We start from the raw sequence: 14,959 nt of genomic DNA, 5'->3' as shown, positions 1-14,959 counted from the left end.
CACGCTCGCCGTTGATGTAGAGGGGGGCAGGGTCGGTGCTGCTCCTCCTGAAGTCGACGATGATCTCTCTGGTCTTGCTGGTGTTGAGAGCGAGGTTGTTCTCCGAAGACCAGGCCGTCAGCTTCAGGACCTCCTCTCTGTAGGCAGCCTCGTCACCCCTGGAGTTGAGCCCGACCACTGTGGTATCGTCGGCGAACTTGACGGTAAGGTTGTCACTGTGGGCCGGACTGCAGTCATGGGTGTAAAGGCAGTAGAGGAGGGGGCTCAGCACACAGCCCTGTGGGGAGCCGATGCTCAGCGTGCGGGAGGATGAGAGGTGCGGGCCAAGTCTCACATTCTGGGGTCGGTCCGTTAGGAAGTCCCTTATCCAGGCGTTTGTGAGAGGGGGGAGGCCAAGAGTGTCCAGTTTATTGCAGAGTCTGTCCGGGATTATTGTATTGAAGGCAGAGCTATAGTCCACAGAGAGCATCCGGACGTAGCTCTGCTGCTGCTCCAGGTGGTTCAGAGCAGAGTGGAGAGCAACAGCGATGGCGTCCTCTGTGGACCTGTTCGCCCGGTATGCGAACTGGTGGGGGTCGAAGTCTGGAGGGATATGGTCCTTGATGTGCTGGAGAACAAGTCGCTCGAAGCACTTCATGATTACCGGAGTGAGGGCCACTGGTCGGTAATCATTCAGGCTGGTGATGGGAGACTTCTTCGGCACCGGGATTATTGTAGATGACTTCAGGCAGGATGGGATGACTGCCTGAGCCAGGGAGAGGTTGAAGATCCTGGTGAGGGGGGGAGCGAGCTGGTGGGCGCACGTCCTGAGCACCTTTCCAGGTACTCCGTCTGGTCCGGTAGCCTTCCTGGGGTTCACAGCCAGGAGCACTCGTCTGACACTGTGCTCCTGTACAGTGAGTGGAGTGGCGCCGGAGCCCGGTGGGGGCGGGGGCAGGGCTGGAGCAGATGAGTGTCGCTGGGGGGTTTCGAAACGGGCAAAGAAACAGTTAAGCTCCTCTGCCAGTGTCGCACTCTGATCCGCAGTTGTCATATTGCAGCCTCTGAAGTTCGTGATGTCATGAATGCCCCGCCACACCTCCCGTGAGTTTTTGCTGGACAGATGGGACTCTATGCACCTCCTGTGGTCCGCCTTTGCTTTTTTAATCCCTCTCTTCAGGTCGGCTCTAGCAACACTGTACAGTGCCCTGTCCCCTGACCTGAAGGCTGTGTCGCGGGCCCTGAGGAGTGTGCGGACCTGGCTGGTCATCCAGGGTTTCTTGTTGGGGTAAACCCGGATGGTTTTTTCCACAGTCACATTCCCGATGCAGAACTTTATGTAGTCCAGCACCGTTCCTGTGGCTGTCTCCAGCTCCTGTTGTTGGAAGAGGTCCCAGTCTGTGTGTTGGAAGCAGTCCTGAAGTTTGGGGAGTGCATCGTCAGGCCAGGTCATAACAGATGTCAAATAAACCGGACGTGACGCACCCAACACATTTTTTCAAAATCATTAAAAAAAACACAAACTTTTACAAATTAAAACATAGAAAATAAACATTATACTCTCAAATAAAAATCATATGGCTCTTAAAGAGGAACTGCACTTTGATGGAATGTTGCCGTTAAATAACCATTCAAAAAGCGCCAACAATACTCCATTTACATGTCGTCACCTGAATATTAACCAAATATCTTGATTTTGTTATTATAAGCGCGAACATTAAGGACCTACATTTAACGGCGCATTGATCCGAGAGAGGCAACTTCCTTCTGCTGCTGAATCATCAGCTGGTGAGCTGCTTTCTCGCCCCGCAGCTCGTAAAAGTGTATTCCAGATTATAAATTATGCCTCTCACCTTGATAGTAAAATGATGTGGACATCAAGTTTAACAGCCAATTTAGACCCTGAAATGGCGAATAAGACATAAAAGATGCTGGCTTGCACCCACCCTTTTTTTAACCCTTCGCAAGGATTATGAGTCATTCTTTACCTGAATGGGAATATATCAACATCCCAGCAGCCGGCATCCTATTGACAGCTGACATTGTACAGTAAGTGATGTTTTATTATGCTTGTTGGCTCTCAAGAAGTCTGCAGTGAGTAATAACCAGTGATGTTGTTGGAAGGAAAAAGCAAACGTTAGTCAAATTAATGCGTAAAAATGATCAAAATACGTACATGTTGTTATGATTGCGCCTGTTACTACATTACATATACAGGTAAAAGCCAGTAAATTAGAATATTTTGAAAAACTTGATTTATTTCAGTAATTGCATTCAAAAGCTGTAACTTGTACATTATATTTATTCATTGCACACAGACTGATGCATTCAAATGTTTATTTCATTTAATTTTGATGATTTGAAGTGGCAACAAATGAAAATCCAAAATTCCTTGTGTCACAAAATTAGAATATTACTTAAGGCTAATACAAAAAAGGGATTTTTAGAAATGTTGGCCAACTGAAAAGTATGAAAATGAAAAATATGAGCATGTACAATACTCAATACTTGGTTGGAGCTCCTTTTGCCTCAATTACTGCGTTAATGCGGCGTGGCATGGAGTCGATGAGTTTCTGGCACTGCTCAGGTGTTATGAGAGCCCAGGTTGCTCTGATAGTGGCCTTCAACTCTTCTGCGTTTTTGGGTCTGGCATTCTGCATCTTCCTTTTCACAATACCCCACAGATTTTCTATGGGGCTAAGGTCAGGGGAGTTGGCGGGCCAATTTAGAACAGAAATACCATGGTCCGTAAACCAGGCACGGGTAGATTTTGCGCTGTGTGCAGGCGCCAAGTCCTGTTGGAACTTGAAATCTCCATCTCCATAGAGCAGGTCAGCAGCAGGAAGCATGAAGTGCTCTAAAACTTGCTGGTAGACGGCTGCGTTGACCCTGGATCGCAGGAAACAGAGTGGACCGACACCAGCAGATGACATGGCACCCCAAACCATCACTGATGGTGGAAACTTTACACTAGACTTCAGGCAACGTGGATCCTGTGCCTCTCCTGTCTTCCTCCAGACTCTGGGACCTCGATTTCCAAAGGAAATGCAAAATTTGCATGGTTGGGTGATAGTTTGGGGTGCCATGTCATCTGCTGGTGTCGGTCCACTCTGTTTCCTGAGATCCAGGGTCAACGCAGCCGTCTACCAGCAAGTTTTAGAGCACTTCATGCTTCCTGCTGCTGACCTGCTCTATGGAGATGGAAATTTCAAGTTCCAACAGGACTTGGCGCCTGCACACAGCGCAAAATCTACCCGTGCCTGGTTTACCGACCATGGTATTTCTGTTCTAAATTGGCCCGCCAACTCCCCTGACCTTAGCCCCATAGAAAATCTGTGGGGTATTGTGAAAAGGAAGATGCAGAATGCCAGACCCAAAAACGCAGAAGAGTTGAAGGCCACTATCAGAGCAACCTGGGCTCTCATAACACCTGAGCAGTGCCAGAAACTCATCGACTCCATGCCACGCCGCATTAACGCAGTAATTGAGGCAAAAGGAGCTCCAACCAAGTATTGAGTATTGTACATGCTCATATTTTTCATTTTCATACTTTTCAGTTGGCCAACATTTCTAAAAATCCCTTTTTTGTATTAGCCTTAAGTAATATTCTAATTTTGTGACACACGGAATTTTGGATTTTCATTTGTTGCCACTTCAAATCATCAAAATTAAATGAAATAAACATTTGAATGCATCAGTCTGTGTGCAATGAATAAATATAATGTACAAGTTACACCTTTTGAATGCAATTACCGTATTTTCCGCACTATAAGGCGCACCTAAAAACCACAATTTTTCTCAAAAGCTGACAGTGCGCCTTATAACCCGGTGCGCTTTATTACGATTCATTTTCATAAAGTTTCGATCTCGCAACTTCGGTAAACAGCCGCCATCTTTTTTCCCGGTAGAACAGGAAGCGCTTCTTCTTCTACGCAAGCAACCGCCAAGGAAAGCACCCGCCCCCATAGAACAGGAAGCGCTTCTTCTTCTACTGTAAGCTACCACCCGCCCCCGGAAGAAGAAGAAAAAACGCGCGGATATCACCGTACGTTTCATTTCCTGTTTACATCTGTAAAGACCACAAAATGGCTCCTACTAAGCGATCCGGTTCATAAAAAGACGCAATCTCTCCATCCGCACACGGATTACTACCGTATTTCACAGCTGATATTCCTGTGAACCGCACTGTGGAACGGGAGCACGTACGGTGAATATTCGCACCACAGGGAATGAGAAGTCATCCTTCACTGTGGTTCTAGCTTGCCATGCTAACTTCCACCCATGGTGATATTCAAAAGGAAGACCTTGCCAAAAGAGACCTTTCCAGCCGGCGTCATCATAAAAGCTAACTCGAAGGGATGGATGGATGAAGAAAAGATGAGCGAGTGGTTAAGGGAAGTTTACGCGAAGAGGCCGGGTGGCTTTTTTCACACAGCTCCGAAGGCGAACACACCTTCACTAAGACGGGCAGACAGCCTCGGACGACATACGCCAACATTTGCCAGTGGATCGTAAATGCCTGGGCAGATATTTCGGTCACAACTGTGGTCCGAGCTTTCCGGAAGGCAGGATTCACAGAACAACAGCGACACTGACTCCCGATGACTTCTACGAGACGGAACCGGCCATTTTGGATACCACGCTTGCGCAACTTTTCAATTCGGACACCGAAGACGAAGAATTCGAAGGATTTACGAATGAAGAATAACTTCAGAAGGTGAGCGCTATGTTTATTTTGTGTGTTGTGACATTAACGTTCGAGCAACATTATGTTACTATTGCTCTACACCATTTTGAATTTTACTATGTTTGTGATTGCACATTTGCGTACATTTTGGGACAGAGTTGTTAGAACGCTGGTTTTCAATATATTATTAAAGTTTGACTGAACTATCTGACTGTTTTTTTGACATTCACTTTAGCGCAGCGTTTTTTTGACCTTCACTTTAGCGCAGCGTAGGCGCGGCTTATAGTCCGGGGCGGCTTATTGGTGGACAAAATTATGAAATATGTAATTCATAGAAGGTGCGGCTAATAATCCGGTGCGCCTTATTGTGCGGAAAATACGGTACTGAAATAAATCAAGTTTTTCAAAATATTCTAATTTACTGGCTTTTACCTGTATACTTGCAGCGTATATATAAAACCATGATGGAGGTGTTTGGATGTTGTTAAAGTGCTTTAAAGGAGGAATAGAGTTGTTTTTTTGGGCAGCACGGTGGAAGAGGGGTTAGTGGGTCTGCCTCACAATACGAAGGTCCTGAGCAGTCCTGGGTTCAATCCCGGGCTCGGGATCTTTCTGTGTGGAGTTTACATGTTCTCCCCGTGACTGCGTGGGTTCCCTCCGGGTACTCCGGCTTCCTCCCACCTCCAAAAACATGCACCTGGGGATAGGTTGATTGGCAACACTAAATTGGCCCTAGTGTGCGAATGTTGTCTGTCTATCTGTGTTGGCCCTGTGATGAGGTGGCGACTTGTTAGGGTGTACGCCCCTTCCGCCCGATTGTAGCTGAGATAGGCTCCAGCGCCCCCCGCGACCCCGAAGGGATTAAGCGGTAGAAAATGGATGGATGGATAGAGCATTTCCATAGGCTCCATTGTAAGCAGACTTTTTGCTTGCATTTATTTACGAGTTAGAATGGATAAAAAAAGCATTAAAAAAAACAATACCTGTGTGTGTTTGTCTTACATAAGGATTGTGAATGATAGGCAAAATTTCCCCCAAAAAGTGCAGTTCCTCTTTAAGTAGCCAGAACAATGTTATATATAACATATTTCTTCTGCCAAGAAAGTACATTGTGTGGCTGTTTACTTATTGTATTTATTTTTTAAATAGTGTTTTTTTCTAACAATGTGTTTATTCATTTTATTTATTTAAAACAAATAACATGGTCCACATATTTCAATGTGCGTATAAGTACTTTAAAGCACATTTAAAGGAGCCATATGTAATAGTGTGGCCAGAAATGGTACTGCAATCACGGTCAAAATTCTGTAGTCCCCTCCCTGACTGAGGTTGCCAGATACGCAGCCGAATCCAGCTCGATGGACAGGGCTACTCCAAGGAACTTCAAACTTCCACTGCCTCTCACTAGGAGTTGAAGTGCTGGGACAATAATAGCTGAATAGACAAGCTAACATTTTACACATAAATTAGGCTATTTTCAGGAAGAAGTACGTCATGCCTGTGTACAATATCATAACAAATGGCAATCATATGGTTATTGTCAGTACTATCAGAAAACGAAGAATAAAACAAACTACAACCAACGCTAGCAATGGTTATACTGGTGAAAATAAGCAGAGCATGCTTAGCAGCCTAATGTACGTCCAAAACTAAAGAGGAGACATTTTACCAAGGTCTGCTCATAGGCTACTGTTTCAAACGTTTCAGATTGCCATATAACTTGGTACATGTAGTCCACAATATGCAAACACGAATGAGGAATTATTTTATCATGTGATTTGTCTGTCTCCATACCTTTCACATTGCCACGATGACAGCCATGCTAATGTTGGAAGCCATTTCCTCAGCATATCAGCATATTGAGAATGAAATAGGCACTGACACTACTCATATCCACATAGGTTTGATTTGTTGAAAATATAGTTTGCCCTGTCATGCTAAGCATTCATTGCATGAACATACTAGCTTTGTTGTACTGCAATACAAAATAGTCTCTCTCTTTTTGATGAAATAACATTAGAGGAACTATTACAGCGTGTAAGTGGGATAAAACAAACAACATGTTTACTTGACCCACTTCCTGGGAAACTTATCAAGGAGCTTTTTGTATTATTAGGTCCATCAGTGCTAAATATTATAAACTTATCACTTTCCTCTGGCACTGTTCCCCTAGCATTCAAGAAAGCGGTTATTCATCCTCTCCTCAAAAGACCTAACCTTGATCCTGACCTCATGGTAAACTACCGACCGGTGTCCCACCTTCCCTTTATTTCGAAAATCCTCGAAAAAATTGTCGCACAGCAGCTAAATGAACACTTAGTGTCTAACAATCTCTGTGAACCTTTTCAATCCGGTTTCAGGGCAAATCACTCTACGGAGACAGCCCTCGCAAAAATGACTAATGATCTACTGCTGACGATGGATTCTGATGCGTCGTCTATGTTGCTGCTTCTTGATCTTAGCGCTGCTTTCGATACCGTCGATCATAATATTTTATTAGAGCGTATCAAAACACGTATTGGTATGTCAGACTTAGCCTTGTCGTGGTTTAACTCTTATCTTACTGACAGGATGCAATGCGTCTCCCATAATAATGTGACCTCTGACTATGTTAAGGTAACGTGCGGAGTTCCTCAGGGTTCGGTTCTTGGCCCTGCACTCTTTAGTATTTACATGCTGCCGCTAGGCGACATCATACGCAAATACGGTGTTAGCTTTCACTGTTATGCTGATGACACCCAACTCTACATGCCCCTAAGGCTGACCAACACGCCGGATTGTAGTCAGCTGGAGGCGTGTCTTAATGAAATTAAACATTGGATGTCCGCTAACTTCTTGCAACTCAACGCCAAGAAAACGGAAATGCTGATTATCGGTCCTGCTAAACACCGACATTTATTTAATAATACCACCTTAACATTTGACAACCAAACAATTACACAAGGCGAATCAGTAAAGAATCTGGGTATTATCTTCGACCCAACTCTCTCGTTTGAATCACACATTAAGAGTGTTACTAAAACGGCCTTCTTTCATCTCCGTAATATCGCTAAAATTCGTTCTATTTTATCCACTAGCGACGCTGAGATCATTATTCATGCGTTCGTTACGTCTCGTCTCGACTACTGTAACGTATTATTTTCGGGTCTCCCTATGTCTAGCATTAAAAAATTACAGTTGGTACAAAATGCGGCTGCTAGACTTTTGACAAGAACAAGAAAGTTTGATCATATTACGCCTATACTGGCTCACCTGCACTGGCTTCCTGTGCACTTAAGAAGTGACTTTAAGGTTTTACTACTTACGTATAAAATACTACACGGTCTAGCTCCGTCCTATCTTGTCGATTGTATTGTACCATATGTCCCGGCAAGAAATCTGCGTTCAAAGAACTCCGGCTTATTAGTGATTCCCAGAGCCCAAAAAAAGTCTGCGGGCTATAGAGCGTTTTCTATTCGGGCTCCAGTACTCTGGAATGCCCTCCCGGTAACAATTAGAGATGCTACCTCAGTAGAAGCATTTAAGTCCCATCTTAAAACTCATTTGTATACTCTAGCCTTTAAATAGCCCCCCTGTTGGACCAGTTGATCTGCCGTTTCTTTTCTTTTCTCCTCTGCTCCCCTTTTCCTTGAGGGGGGGGGGCACAGGTCCGGTGGCCATGGATGAAGTGCTGGCTGTCCAGAGTCGGGACCCGGGGTGGACCGCTCGCCTGTGCATCGGCTGGGAACATCTCTACGCTGCTGACCCGTCTCCGCTCGGGATGGTGTCCTGCTGGCCCCACTATGGACTGGACTCTTACTATTATGTTGGATCCACTATGGACTGGACTCTCACAATATTATGTCAGACCCACTCGACATCCATTGCTTTCGGTCTCCCCTAGAGGGGGGGGGTTACCCACATATGCGGTCCTCTCCAAGGTTTCTCATAGTCATTCACATCGACGTCCCACTGGGGTGAGTTTTTCCTTGCCCGTATGTGGGCTATGTGGGCTTTGTACCGAGGATGTCGTTGTGGCTTGTGCAGCCCTTTGAGACACTTGTGATTTAGGGCTATATAAATAAAGATTGATTGATTGATTGATTGTTAGACAAGATAATAGACTGTATTGGACAATATACTTTACAGTCGTGGTCAAAAGTTTACATACTAGTTTACCTACTCAGTAGCCTCGTGGTTAGAGTGTCTGCCCTGAGATCGGTAGGTTGTGAGTTCAAACCCTGGCCGAGTCATACCAAAGACTATAAAAATGGGACCCATTACCTCCCTGCTTGGCACTCCGCATCAAGGGTTGGAATTGGGGGTTAAATCACCAAAAATGATTCCCGGGCGCGGCCACAGCTGCTGCCCACTGCTCCCCTCACCTCCCAGGGGGTGAACAAGGGGATGGGTCAAATGCAGAGGAAAAATTTCACCACACCTAGTGTGTGCGTGACAACCATTGGTACTTTAACTTTAACATACACTTGTAAAGAACATAATGTCATGGCTGTCTTGAGTTTCCAGTAATTTCTACGACTCTTATTTTATTGTGATAAAGTGATTGGAGCACATACTTGTTGGTCACAAAAAACATTTATGAAGTTTGATTCTTTTATGAATTTATTATGGGTCTACTGAAAATGTGAGCAAAACTGCTGGGTCAAAAGTATACATACAGCAATGTTAATATTTGGTTACATGTCCCTTGGCAAGTTTCACTGCAATAAGGCGCTTTTGGTAGCCATCCACAAGCTTCTGGTTGAGTTTTTGACCACTCCTCTTGACAAAATTGGTGCAGATCAGCTAAATGTGTTGGTTTTCTGACATGGACTTGTTTCTTCAGCATTGTCCACACGTTTAAGTCAGGACTTCAGGAAGGACATTCTAAAACCTTAATTTGAGCCTGATTTAGCTATTCCTTTACCACTGTTGACGTGTGTTTGGGGTCATTGTCCTGTTGGAACACCCAACTGTGCCCAAGACCCAACCTCCGGGCTGATGATTTTAGGTTGTCCTGAAGAATTTGGAGGTAATTCTCCTTTTTCATTGTCGCATTTACTCTCTGTAAAGCACCAGTTCCATTGGCAGCAAAACAGGCCCAGAGCATAATACTACCACCACCATACTTGACGGTAGGAATGGTGTTCCTGGGATTAAAGACCTCACCTTTTCTCCTCCAAACATATTGCTGGGTATTGTGGCCAAACAGCTCAATTTTGGTTTCATTTGACCACAGAACTTTTCTCCAGAAGGTCTTATCTTTGTCCATGTGATGTCAGATGAAACAAAAATTGAGCTGTTTGGCCACAGCAGATTTGCTCACATTTTCAGTAGACCCATCATAAATTCATAAAAGATCCAAACTTCATGAACATTTTTTGTGACCAACAAGTATGTGCTCCAATCACTTTATCACAAAGAAATAAGAGTTGTAGAAATTATTGGAAACTCAAGACAGCCATGACATTATGTTCTTTACAAGTGTATGTAAACTTTTGACCACGACTGTACATACGAAATGTCCATTTCCATTTATTACAATTAATAAAAAAACGTAGATACCTTACTTACCTATCAAGGAGGAAATTAGCAAGTTTGGCGTCAGATAAAAAATGATTCTCCGCCTTCAATCGTCTCCATCTTTCAAAGGCATCCCCGATACAAATCCTCGTTTTGTTCCTGGCTTTGTCATCAATAAATTGAGAATCGTAACGACGCCTTTTAGATTTACTAAGTAATGACATGTTTAGTAACTTTACCAGTGGCAGTAGCCAGACAAAGCGGGCAGTGCGTAACTGACAATCTGGATGTGACACACTCACAGACTTTCTAATTGGTCAAATAGAAGAGGGTGGGGCATCAAAATGAAAACAATAAAAAGATTTCGGGTCTGTAAATCTAATTTGGAAATGAGCATATCGCGGCTGAACTACCGTTATCAGTTATAGAGGTATTCGAAAAAAAACATGATTTATTAATGCCTTTTGACAAATCAGGGCCATTTAATGATTACATTATTACATATGGCTCCTTTAAACATTTAACAATTTAACAAGGCAATAATAATAATAACCGTGATAATTTTGGTCACAGTAACTGTGATATGAAATGTTCATATTGTTACATTCCTATTCCATGACTGCGCTGCTGTGTTGAGATGGTCCACCGTCTCCCAGTAGAGCGTCAGTGCATTAAAAATAGTTTCTGTTGTCCACATACTTGCCAACCCTCCCGAGTTTTCCGGGAGACTCCCGAATTTCAGTGCCTCTCCCGAAAATCTCCCGGGACAACCATTCTCCCGAATTTCTCCCGATTTCCAGCCGGACAACTACATTGTGGGCGTGCCTTAAAGGCACTGCCTTTAGCGTCCTCTCTCACCTGAAAAGGAGACTATTATATATGTCTCCGTTATCCATAGGTTTATCTATAACCCATAAAGTAGGCAGGCACGGAGCTATTTCTCAGCGTGTGTTTATTCCAGCCGGCACGTTAATACACTGACACACAACATCCGGATTACCATCATGCAATGCTTCAAAACTACGGCAAGTAGTAATGTCCAAAATTTCCAGCCGGACAAACAATATTGGGGGCGTGCTTTAAAGGCACTGCCTTTAGCGTCCTCTCACCTGAAAAGGAGACTATTATATATGTCTCTGTTATCCATAGGTTTATCTATAACCCATAACACGGTGGCTGAACGGAGATAGTCACTCATGAACGGTCAGAGAAGCACAAGGCAGCGGCAACGCAGTATTAAGGGCCACCTTGCAAGCAACATTCCGTTCTCATTTGCGGATGTTTTCAACAAATCCGTGAAGGATATGTTCCCGGATTCACAGATCGCTCGCCAGTACTCAAATGGCAGAACAAAGGCTACTCAAATAGTGTTTTTTTAGTAAGCAGCAAATACAGTACAGTTAGTAGAACAACTGTGTTTTCATTACTGTGTACTGTACTATATATATATATATATATATACGTATATATATATATGTATATATGTATATATGTTTATGTATATGTATATATGTATATGTATGTATATATATATATATGTATGTATATATATATATATATATATATATATATATATATATATATATATATATATATATATATATAAGAAATACTTTAATTACAGTGAATTCTAGCTATAAATATACTCTTCCCCCTTAATCCCACCCCTCCACAACCTGTTCTAATATTCCTTACAAATGACTGAAGGTTACTTCCCTCATGAAACAAGTCAAGAAAACAAGTCTTACCGATGAAAATGAGCAGAATCCCAACCAGGACTTGCAGGATGAGGGAGACGCTGATGAGGACGATGACCGGCACGTAGAAGGAGAAGCTAGGCCCTTGTTCCATCACGGCCTTCAGCTGCGACGCGTTGGCCATCAGCAGAGCCACGTCCAGCATGCTCTCTGCAATGCTCTTCTTGTTGGCGTAGTGGTTCATGTTTAATGGCCTCGTCCGCTGCCTCGTAGGACCGCGCAGTGGAACCTGCCACACAAAACACCACTTTTACTTCAGCTCCTGATACAGTACTGTAGTACACACAACTTTTACTTCAGCTCCTGATACAGTACTGTAGTACACACAACTTTTACTTCAGCTCCTGATACAGTACTGTAGTACACACAACTTTTACTTCAGCGCCTGATACAGTAGTGTAGTACATACAACTTTTACTTCAGCTCCTGATACAGTACTGTAGTACACACAACTTTTACTTCAGCTACTAATACAGAGCTGTAGTACACAAAACTTTTACTGAAGCTACTAATACAGCACTGTACTATGCAATATTTACTCAAAGTACTAATACAGACTGTAGTCCACAAAAAACATTTACTTGAGGTACTAATACAGACTATAGTCCACAACAAAACATTTACTTGAGGTATTGATATAGTACTGTAGTACACAACATTTCCTTCAGGTACTAATACAGACTATAGTACACAACATTTACTTGAGGTACTAATACAGTACTGTAGTTGGCTACACAATATTTACTCATGGTACTAATACAGTACTGTAGTACACAACAAAACATTTACTTGAGGTACTAATACAGACTAGTACACAACATTTACTTGAGGTACTAATATAGACTGTAGTACACAACATTTACTTGAGGTACTAATACAGACTGTATTACACAACAAAACATTTACTTGAAATACTAATACAGACTGTAGTGCACACCATTTACTTGAGGTACTAATATAGACTGGAGTACACAACATTTACTTGAGGTACTAATATAGACTGTAGTACACAACATTTACTTGAGGTACTAATACAGACTGTATTACACAACAAAACATTTACTTGAGCTACTAATACAGTACTGTCGTACACAACAAAACATTTGCTTGAGGTACTAATATGGAACTGCAGTACCGTACACTAAATTTACTTGAGCTACTAATACAGTACTGTAGTACACAATATTTACTCACGGTACTAATACAGTATTGTATGTAGTACACAACAAAACATTTACTTGAAGTACTAATACAGACTGTAGTACACACCATTTACTTGAGGTACTAATATAGACTGTAGTACACAACATTTACTTGAGGTACTAATACAGACTGTAGTACACAAAATGTACTTGAGCTAGTAATACAGTACTATAGTACACAGCAAAACAATTATTGAGCTACTAATACAGATCTGTAGTACCCAACATTTACTTGAGGTACTGATACAGTACTGTCGTACACAGCCAAGAATTTCCTTGAGGTACCAATACAGGACTGTGGTACGCAGAAAAACATCTGCTTGAGGTACTAATACAGTAGTACACAACATTTACTTGAGGTACTAATCCATTATTGTGGTAAGCAACACTTACTTGAGCTACTAATACAGTACTGTAGTACACAACAAAACATTTGCTTGATGTACTAATATGGAACTGCAGTACACTAAATTTACTTGAGCTACTAATACAGTACTGTAGTACACAACATTTACTAACGGTACTAATACAGTACTGTATGTAGTAAACAACAAAACATTTACTTGAGGTACTAATACAGACTGTAGTACACACCATTTACTTGTGGTACTAATATAGACTGTAGTACACAACATTTACTTGAAGTACTAATACAGACTGTAGTACACAACATTTACTTGAGGTACTAATACAGACTGTAGTACACAACATTTACTTGAAGTACTAATACAGACTGTAGTACACAACATTTACTTGAGGTATTAATCCATTATTGTGGTAAACAGCATTTACTTGAGGTACTAATATACTGCTATAGTAGTAGTAGTACACAACATTTACCTGAGGTACTAATACAGTACTGTAGTATACAGCAAAACATTTACTTTAAGTACTAATACAGTGCTGTGATACAATAAACATTTACTTGTGGCACTACTGTAGTACAGTACTGTGGTACAAACATTTACTTGAGATACTAACACAATAATGTTGTACAATAAACATTTACTTATGCTACTATACAGTAATGTGGCACAAAAAACATATAAACATGTGGTACTACTAAAATACAGTACTGTGGTATAATAAACCTTTACTTGTGGTACTACTATATTACAGTACTGTGGTATAATAAACATTAATTTGTGGTACTTCAATAATGCAGTACTGTGGTACAATAAACATGTACTTGTGGTACTACTGTAATACAGTACAGTGGTATAAAACACCTTTACTTGTGGTACTACTATAATACAGTACTGTGGTACAATAAACATTTACTTGTGGTACTACTGTAATACAGCACTGTGGTACAATAAACATTTACTTGTGGTACTATGTGGTGTAATAAACATTTACTTGTGGTACTACGTGGTATAATAAACATTTACTTGTGGTACTATGTGGTACAATAAACATTTACTTGTGGTACTATGTGGTATAATAAACATTTACTTGTGGTACTACTATAATACAGTACAGTGTTATAATAAACATTTACTTGTCTTACTACTATAATACAGTACTGTGGTATGATAAACATTTACTTGTACTAATATAATACAGTACAGTGGTATAATAAACATTTACTTGTGGTACTATTATAATACAGTACTGTGGTATAATAAACATTTACTTGTAGTACTACTATAATACAGTACTGTGGTATGACACACATTTACTAGTGGTACTACTACATTACAGTACTATGGTATAATAAACATTTACTTGTCTTACTACTATAATACAGTACTGTGGTATGATAAACATTTACTTGTACTAATATAATACAGTACTGTGGTATAATAAACATTTACTTGTGGTACTATTAT

The 14,959-nt window shown here is 41.7% G+C and overlaps 1 protein-coding gene across 1 annotated transcript in view; it reads right to left on the bottom strand.

The window, feature by feature from the left end:
• Positions 1 to 14,959, bottom strand: part of ninj1 (ninjurin 1) — a 37,544-nt gene that overhangs the window by 10,482 nt on the left and 12,103 nt on the right. Inside the window, exon 2 of the mRNA XM_061932850.2 lies at positions 11,917 to 12,154. Within this exon, the coding sequence (XP_061788834.2) occupies positions 11,917 to 12,154 (238 nt within the window). The remainder of the gene's footprint in view (positions 1 to 11,916; positions 12,155 to 14,959) is intronic.

The sequence above is a fragment of the Nerophis lumbriciformis genome, linkage group LG38, assembly GCF_033978685.3.
Source record: "Nerophis lumbriciformis linkage group LG38, RoL_Nlum_v2.1, whole genome shotgun sequence".
Lineage (NCBI taxonomy): Eukaryota > Metazoa > Chordata > Actinopteri > Syngnathiformes > Syngnathidae > Nerophis > Nerophis lumbriciformis.
This window is presented reverse-complemented; position numbering and strand designations above follow the sequence as displayed.